This window comes from Canis aureus, chromosome X, assembly GCF_053574225.1.
Source record: "Canis aureus isolate CA01 chromosome X, VMU_Caureus_v.1.0, whole genome shotgun sequence".
NCBI lineage: Eukaryota > Metazoa > Chordata > Mammalia > Carnivora > Canidae > Canis > Canis aureus.
In genome coordinates, this window is record NC_135649.1 from 89,307,170 (window position 1) to 89,316,766 (window position 9,597).

General features: G+C 38.4%; 1 protein-coding gene across 4 annotated transcripts in view; it reads left to right on the plus strand.

The window, feature by feature from the left end:
- MED14 (mediator complex subunit 14) overlaps window positions 1–5,950 on the plus strand; it is a 66,261-nt gene extending 60,311 nt beyond the window's left edge. For all 4 annotated transcript variants that reach the window (XM_077888374.1, XM_077888372.1, XM_077888371.1 and 1 more), the window contains 4 exons: window positions 216–323; window positions 2,006–2,131; window positions 2,555–2,747; window positions 5,318–5,950. In XM_077888374.1, the coding sequence (XP_077744500.1) occupies window positions 216–323; window positions 2,006–2,131; window positions 2,555–2,747; window positions 5,318–5,391 (501 nt within the window). In that variant the 3' untranslated portion in view covers window positions 5,392–5,950. The remainder of the gene's footprint in view (window positions 1–215; window positions 324–2,005; window positions 2,132–2,554; window positions 2,748–5,317) is intronic.
- The last annotated feature ends 3,647 nt before the right edge of the window (window positions 5,951–9,597 follow it).

Sequence of the window (9,597 nt, forward strand, 5' to 3'; positions counted from 1 at the left end):
CACCATTGCACACTTAATAGACTACAGGATGGTATAAACGTAACTTTTATATGTACTGGGGAACCAGAAAACTCATTTGACTTGCTTTATTGCAATACTTGCTTTACTGCGGTGGTCTGGAATTGAACTCACATCTCCAAAGTATGCTTGTACAATCGACAAAAGGGAAGAGTCAAAGTAGAATGCAGAGTAACTTGCTTTATTCATCCCTATAGGTTGCAGGACCGCCATTTAAAGCCAACACTTTAATAGCCTTCACCAAGCTGTTAGGAGCTCCTACACACATCCTCAGGGACTGTGTGCATATTATGAAGCTAGAGCTGGTAAGTTACAGAGAAATGCATACTTCTATGTAAAGCAAGGTCTGTCTGTGGAGGTTGGAGTGGGTGGGAGCAGTATTTATTGGTTTCCACCTATTTATATGTACCTTCTGTTTTTCTCCTACTTTTCTTAATTTTTAAGATTTTATTTATCTTTGAATAGGTAACACAGCCCTCTTTTAATTTTTGAATTTAGATCAAGATGTGATACAGGGGGAAATTTCCCACATATCCCTGTCTAGCTGTCTAGTCTCCCTCCCTACAGACAACCCAAGTTACCAGTGGCTTACCTCTTAAAACAAATATATTTAATTCACTCTTCCTGCTCTCGGATACTGAAATGATGCTCCTGTGGCTTCTTTTAATACTGTTGTAGATTCATTTTATAAATTACTTCTTTAGGTTTTTGATCCATTTAAAATATACCTTGTTGTCAAATGTGAGGTATGGATCTAGCTTTTTCAGATGCCCCAAATTGCCCTAATATCATTTGTTAAAAATTTCTTCTCTGGAAGAGATTAATCCCTCTTCTTTCCTGTGAAAATATACAGTTCTATAAATGGAATTCAGGTGACAGCTGATTATATTTTTCCAAGCTTACAGAACTTTCAAATGTTTCTAGTATTGTTTTGGGTAATTCCAAATACCTTACTCCTTTTACCAGTTGGTGTTTTACTATTAGTATCGGGACAGGAATGTTCCTTTGCTAATAGTCAACATTTGGCTTCTGCTCTGGTAGCCTATAGGAAACATTATTTGTATCAAAAAGATACACATTTGAGTTTTTGAAGGAATAGGTATTCATGTGGCTGAAAAGAAAAAAAAAAAAAAAAGTACCAGTAGGGGCGACTGGGTGGTTCAGCCGGTTAAATGGCCAGCCCTTGATTTTGATCTCCGGGTCCTGGAATGGAGCCCTTAGTCCAGTTCTGCACTCAGCGGGGAGTCTGCTTCAGGATTCTCTCTCTCTCCCTCTACCCTCCTCCCAGCTTGCATGCGTGCGCGCGCACGCGCGCACACACACACACACTCTAAAATAAATAAATCTTTAAAAAACAAAACAAAAAACACCAGAGAATACAGTTTAAAATTATTAACACAATTTGACAAGTATGGTTTTAGAGAAGGAGTTGGGAATGAGCCTAGGAAGTCTGGGCTGGCACCAGTTAAGAAGGGCCTTGAATGCCAGGTCTTGGTCCTGGCAGGGGAAGGGAAGGGAACAAACAGCATGTGTTACTGCATGTCACTAAACATTTGTGAGGTCGATTAGAACTGTGCTCTAGGACATTCTTCTTGGAATGACCCTGGCAGTGGTAGATGGAGTAGCTGGGAAAGGAAGCCACTGGAAGGGACCATTAGGGGTCACAAGAGAAGTCACAAATCCTGGAGCTTGGTGGCATCCATGAAAATAGAGCTGTGGGAACAGATGCCTGAGATACCAAGGAAGCAGAATCCATTGGCCTTGGGAATTAACGGAGTGGGAGAAAAGGAAGGAAACATATCACCTAGGTCTGGAGTTGACTTTTCATGTAGTAACATCATGTATGCATTTTCTTTGAAATAATGCAGGCTATAATCTTTATGTTCTGTACATAATGGAGTATAAAATAAAATTCTGACCTTTCAGACTCCTCTACTAGGATGTAATTTTAAATGTTCACATGACTTTATCATGATTTCAAAAACAGTTTCCTGACCAGGCAACACAACTAAAATGGAACGTCCAGTTTTGCCTGACGATCCCTCCCAGTGCGCCTCCAATTGCACCCCCTGGGACACCTGCTGTGGTGCTGAAATCCAAAATGCTATTTTTTGTAAGTACTCCCAGCACATGTGTGAGACAGAGTGTGTGTGTGTGTGTGTGTGCATGCGTGTGCTGTCGCATGTACAGAGCCCCCGAGGAAAAAGCCATGTGAGGATAATAGGACAACTTTTAGATTACTGCAGAGTTAACTGTCACTGCCAAACACAGGCTCAGATCCTCAATTGTCAGTGTAGACATGATGTACTCCCCGTCCCTTCAGTAATAACAGAAATGTATTGAACTCTAAGCAATTGTTTGGCACACTTGCATCTTAACCATAATATTCAGTTGTCCCTTTTGTCATCTTTAGTTTTCTTTTGCCTGAGGTATCTTAATCTGATAGAGTAAATAATAGCACCTTTGATAAATTTAGGCAAATGTTTTATTTTCTTACTACGTTTTTATTCTCTTTGTATGTGTTGTGTGTCTTCAGCTTCAGCTAACTCAGAAAACATCGGTCCCTCCCCAAGAACCTGTTAGTATTATAGTTCCGATCATTTATGACATGGCTTCAGGTACAACCCAACAGGCAGACATTCCCAGACAGCAGAACTCTTCTGTTGCTGCTCCCATGATGGTCAGCAACATTCTGAAGAGGTTTGCAGAGATGAACCCACCACGACAAGGTACATGACCAGTAGATGATATTTTATTGCATATATGTTATAAAAGTTTTTTTGAGAGATTCCTCCTCCTTCCCTCTGCTCCCTCCTTACCTGCCTCATCCCCAATTCTAGTAATAGAGCACTGATTGCTGTGGCCCTCTTAATGTCTGCCTGTCGCTTTCTTCCTTTCTCACTGGTTCTTCATTTTTGTCCATGTCTCTGCTGCCTGGACCTCATTTTTGTTAGTGATTTCACTATCAGGACTGACCCAGTTGCTAATGCCAGAAGCTTGTATTTATAGCACACATTGCCACAGAGCCCTAGGTTAGGATGATAGACTTTTTCATGGCTGTGAATTCCTGCCCTCCCATTGATACCTGCCACTCTGTATGTCACCAGTTGAAATGCATGTTGGTTTCTCATATTTCATGGTTCAATCATGAATAGAATATTATCATTCAAAGTTCTGTATCTTCTAAATGTTTTGTGAAGAATAAAAGCTGATACAAATGGCATCACTGCTTTTTTGGGCTTCTTATATAAGTGTCAGGCGGGTGCAAGTGAACCTTTTCACCAAGTGCACAATGAAGCTCTCAAACAACATTTTCAAGGAACCCTGAATGTTTCTGGCAGGTAAACAAGGTCCCTTCCATACTGTGGTAGCCTACACGTAACAGCACGATTCCCAGCAGTGCTAACTGGTCAAAAACCTAAAGTTCAGCAAGGAGAACTTTTCTACCATTTTGCCTGTTGCTGTTTTTAAGGAAATTAAATTTGAATTAAAATTTGCTTATTTCTGATGTTAAGGAAGTCCTCTGTAGCTTTCTGTTTAGAATCGCATGACAACAGAGTTATGTTTATAAATGAGGGAAAGTTGTTCTCTGAAACATTATTTAGGTACCACAGTGTTAAAACTTTACCAGAAACAGGAATCATGGGAGAAATTACACTTTCAGCTATTTATTTCTCCATATTGTATATACATAGGCAAGTTTTCACTCACATAGAGTTTACAAGGATTGCACTGGGCAGTAGAGAAGAGTATGCTTCTTTTGTTGTGATACTTCTTCCACTTCTTAAAATTTTCTGCTTCCATCTTTTGACTTATCTCTTCTTTCAGCTAAAAATAGGTCCTTAAGAATCAAAGTTCAAAGCTGAAGAATTTTCAGAGTAGCAGTTCGGTAGAACTTTGATGATAAGGCCATTCCTTCACAAGCAGATGATTATCATTATTATGTCTTGTGGAATTTACAATTAAAAGAATGTGTTGATCCTCTTGGGATCAAATAAGTTTTTCTACGTATCAATAATGAAAATGTGTTTTTAAAAAGGAAAAAAGATGTAACTTTTCCTTTTATTTGAGAAATTATTGGGATGCTTTAGGAATGTTTTTTTTTTCTTTTCTTTTTCAGTCTTTTTTGTATCTACCTTAGACTGGGCAAGACTGGGGTTTCTTTTTTTTTCTGTACCAGTTGGAGGGAAGCTTGCAGTAACTTGCACAGGGTTACTGCACACCCCACCCTTTGCCAAAAGGCCATTATTCAGTTGAGGCCTCCAATTCTCTCACTTGCAGCCACTGTAGCATTACGCCATGCACCAGGAAAGGGACTCAGCTTTTGGTTTATATTCTTTACAGCTGGTTTGGGTTTATTATATTTAAGTATGTGTAATGTTCACAAGAAGTAAGAGGCAGGGTCTTTGGTTTCTTTGAGCAAAGGGGACATTGAAAGGATGAGTTATGAGCCTCCCCCACAACCTCCCCCCCCCACCTGCCCCAAACAAGTCTTGTTTTTGGATTGTTGTTGTACCATACTTCAGCCTCCCTCCCCCGCAACCCATCACTTCCTCCCCTCCCAGTGAAGTGCTTTTAAGAAAAATTAGTTTTCTTTTTATTAATTGATATTAATGTTGAACTCCAGAAGTTGATCTTTTCCTTTAAATTTGAGAAAACTCCAGTATATGTCATAGAACAGCACTGTCCAATATAACTGTCACTAGCCACGTGTGGCTATTTAAATTCAAGCTAGTTAAAATTAACTAAAATTTTAAAATTGAATTCCTCAGTCACACAAGCTATTGCAGGTACTCAGGAGCCACAGTGCACATATAGAATATTTCCATCAGCACAAAAAGTTCTATTGCACAGTGCGGTCACAGACATTTTTATCCAGCCTTTAAAGCAACATTAGAAGGACATCATTGATGTTGTAACTGATGCATAAATCTAAACTAGATATTTTCATTAGATTCAAATGCAGTCAGTAGCCTTGAAACCCAAATTTAAAGGTTTATCCAATGCTCCAGTGTTTCTACAGAGAAACTTGAGGCCTATCTTCCTAAATCCAAACCCAACTGGAACTTACCCAGAATTTCCCCATGAGAAGAAAAACAAAACCTGAATCAAGTATCATTTGATACTTAGCAACAAAGCTTAATAATTCCCTATAACCTGTGCAGTTAAAATTTATACTTTTATTTTGACCCTTGAAGTTCTTGCTGATTTTAGATTTAATTATCCCTACCCCCACCGGTGTGTTGACATCATCTTTCCTGTATTGCGAATAGCTAATGACCATTTTTCTCTGTTGCAGGTGAATGCACAATATTTGCAGCTGTTCGTGATTTAATGGCTAATCTTACACTGCCCCCTGGTGGGCGTCCATAGACACTATTGTTTTTAAACCAGGAAGGCTGACAAATGAGACAAAACAGCAAAAAAACAAAAAAATAAAAAAACAAAAAAAAAATCTGAATTTAGCCTTCAGTTTAAAAAAGGACTTTTTTGACTTTAAGAGCTAAAATATTCTAAACTGGCAAAAATTTTCAGGGTGCACTTCTTTCATCAAAAAGACCATCAATCTTTTGTATAGTGAACTTGTATAGTGTGTTTAAATGGGACACATTTCAAACTAGGTAAAACATTGGTGTCCGCTTGCCAGTAATAGATTTAATATTCTGTTTTATACTATAAAGTTATGGAAATGCCAAACTTGTTTATTTAATTGTTTTCTTATGTTTTGGGTGTAATAGTCCTTTTTTTGGTTTTTGTTTTTTAAGGCAGGTCTGTCATTTTTGAATACTGTAAAACTGTGATAAACTTTATATTGAAGCTGTATTTTAATATGCCCGCTTTGAGTCCTTACATGAAAATGTTCTGGGAGTTGTTATAAACACATCCCAAAGAAGCAATATTTAATAAAACTAGGTTAAAAAACAAAACAAAACAGTGACACTCACTTGTGTGTATATCAGCTTTATAGACTTCTCCTGGCCTCCTTTATCTTTCAGCTGGTGGGGCCAATAATTAATTTCTAATGATACATGTCTGAAATTTGACCAGAAACCTCTACTTCTTTGTTTCAAGTTTAATTTATTTTCTTCAGCTATTCCTAACTTGACTGATGGTGAATATTTAGCACCGTAGTTGTCTTTCAGTGTAGGATTTGGGTAAAAAAGAAGGAACCAGTCTTTGAGAAGAGACAGTGAATAGTTCATATTGATCAAGGGTCCCAAATACTACAATCATTCTCATCTGTTGAAGATATGGAAACTTTTCTGTTAGGCAAATATAGTTTATAGGTTACTTCTGCATACAGCATTAATTAGGAAACCTAGAACTTGAATGCTCCACCCTTGCATTAAATTTCTGTGACATTTTCTTTATCTTGCTTAACTTCTGTCTCCCTTTCCTTCCCCACCACACTTGGGGTTGTTCTAAACAATCCCAAGTTAATTCATTATCAACAAAACAGTAAAATGTTTTGCTTGGAAGAAACCTGGTACAGCGCCCTCACTTTGAAGAAGTCAACTTCAGTGCCGTCCAGGGTGAAGTGAAGTTTCTGGTGCTGACCCATCTCAGCCGAGTTTCTTTTGGAGCACTGTGCTGTATCTCCCAGTCAGTCAGGGACTTTTTTAAGCTTTAAAGAATGTGATCAGAAGCAAAAAGTCTTCTGGTGACCTAATATTATTTGGGACCATTTTTTATATGATAATACTATACAGAGTTATCTGGTCACTGGAATATTGGCTCTCCAGTGAATTTTAGATGCTCTAATTCCACTTTAAGATGACTTGAACTTCTGGTAACTATCAACTACCAAATTCTAGTTTCAGACATCTCACTGCAGCTGTATCATATCTGTTCTCAACTTTGCTTGATTCTCTAATCACTTCTGGTCAGAGTCGAGGCCTTCTCTGCCATTCTTCAGTGTCTTATTTCTACCTTTATCCCCTGCTTCTTACCCAGCTCTGCCGCTGTTCAGGAGCAGGTGACTGGACTTTATCCTTCTTTTAACTTATCTTTTATCCTTTGTTTTTCTGTTCTCCTTACAACGGGAATCACATCTGTTTGGCAATCTCTAACGTGTCTTTATCAAGGATCAGCCCTTTTCTGTTGGTAGCTGAGTCCTTTCTTTCATGTAGAAATCCTTCGTGCATATACAAGAAATGTATTTTTATCTGCAGGATGATATTGTCTCAAATTTTATGAAGGAGTAAACTTCTCAGATATTCTCCCTTTTAAGTGTGGTTTTGAAACATTAATTGTATTTTTTAAACATGATGCATTCAGCGGACACTTTTCTGATTATAACTCCTCTCTGAATGCCTCGTGCAAATCAAAAGGTAGGATTCAGCGAGCAGAATTTGCTTTCATTGCTTAAGAAGGATAAACCCATGAATACAAATTTTGATATTATGCTTGGTACTTGGAATTGATATACAGTTTATTAAAGCTTGAAAACACTAGAATTCAAATCTTAGGTTTCAGGATAAACCATGTCTTTTGCCTCTTTTTATTACCCAGGTTCAATCAAAGGGACAGGATGCCCATAGTGATTTTCTCTGATGGGTCTTTTCAGTGTGATTTTAGTATATTTGGTAATAAAATTTATACAAGTTTCAGAGAACTACCAACTCTCTCTAGTTAATTTGCACGGAGATGTTTTAGATAGTAATCTGGTTTAGCATTAGTTTGATCTCGAAAGAAGAAATTAGTTCTGATTTGCCATCTCTTTTTTTTTTTTTTTTTTTTTTCATTCACTGAAATGCCATTTTGGAAGGTGTAGAAGTACTTTCAGAATTAGTGAGGAAGAAGGTGAAAAATTCAACAGAACATACCCAGTTTTTAAATAGCAGGGCTGAACCTTATGTTTGAAAGTTAACTCTGAGCTAGTGTAAGCAGAATAAAACATAACTGATTTTAATTTAAATACCACTAATAACTGTGTTGAAGTTCATACAGTAACTCATTCAGCCACAGAATACTAATCATTTGTTAGTAACTCTTTGGATCATGATTAATTTGATAACTTCAAGAAGAATCCAATTGCTACACAGAAAAGTTCCTTAAAAAAATTTTTTTTTTTAGTTATTCATGAGAGACTCAGAATGAGAGGCAGAGACATAGGCGGAGCGAGAAGCAGGCTCCATGCAGGGAGCCCGATAAGGGACTCCATCCCAGGGCTCCAGGATCACGCCTTGGGCCGAAGGCAGTCACTCAACCGCTAAGCCATCAGGCATCCCAAAATGTTCCTTTCTTTCATGACTTTTTTTCCTCAAAGAACTACCCGTTATATTTTACTTTATATTATCCAAGTTCGTGATACAAAATCAATATACAGAAAGTTTTAAGAGAACTTCTCAGGAAACTTTAGAGGCAGAAAGGAAAAACATTAATGTATATTTCATTATTTCTTGTGGAATTTCCTCTTTCATTTGGTTTGATGAGAGTGGACAATATGTCTAAAGAAATGATTGGAAATTTACTTAGGGTGGATTTAGTATTGAGGTTATTAAGAAAAAAGCAGAGCACAGCCAGCATTGAGCTGCACAACCCCAGAAGACCAGATCTCAGTTTTCTATATAGTGCGTCCACTTTTCCAAGTGGCCAGTGATTTGTTCAAATACCTTGCCCAGGAATATGACTGGTGGAAGGGCACATTTAGAACAATGTAAAGTAATAGCTAATATTTACTGAGAGCTTACTATTGCCAGGCACTATCCTAAGTATTTCAATGTGTGTTTAATTCTCACAACAACTCAGTGGGGTAGGTATTAGTACCCTCCTTTTACAGATGAGTAAACTGAGGCCCAGGGAAATGAAGTAATTTGCTGAGATCAAAATTGTTTGCTTAAGATCAAACAGTTAAAAGGGGGCAGTTTGAATTCAGAGCTAGAGCTCCCCTACACACTGTGCCACTTTGCTTTTAACCAGGAAGTCAGCGGAAGGTTCTGTCTATAGACACTTCTCCCAGAGCATTTTGACTACACACAACTTAAAGTTTTCCAAGTTCAAGAAGCTCACTAAATAGCCCCCAAACTGAAAGAACCTCTTGTCATGACAGGATTGACAGTCCATTGCCTTCTAATCCTCATGGCACTTACTTGGAAGTTAAGACTGCCTTAGGTAAGAAGCACTAATTGTAACCGAGACTACTAAATCATCATCTAAGCTGGATGCCTCAGGACAATAGTGGAAGAAGCCCTTATATGGCTTGGGGCAGTGCAGCCCTCCACAAACCCAACCGGGATGCGTCGTCCTGTTTGCTTCAGCTAGATGGCCCAATGGCGGATGTTTTTAAGCTTTGTGTCACTTTGGCACACTGCAGGTGCGTGGTAGACACGTGGTATAGGCCACCAGCGGTCACACATCAGTAATGCCTTTATTTGCTACAGCCAACCTATTGGGCTTAGGAACTAAGTAAACTTTATAGAATTGTATAATGCAAGGAACGTACATCATTCAAAAACTGCCTTGAGCATCTTGCACATCTCTACAATAAAAGAGCACGGACAACAGGAGAGGGAGTCGAATCGGGTACTGGCAGGGTCTCAGTTTGGGGGAACAGACAAGCGGGCTGTTACTCAGGTA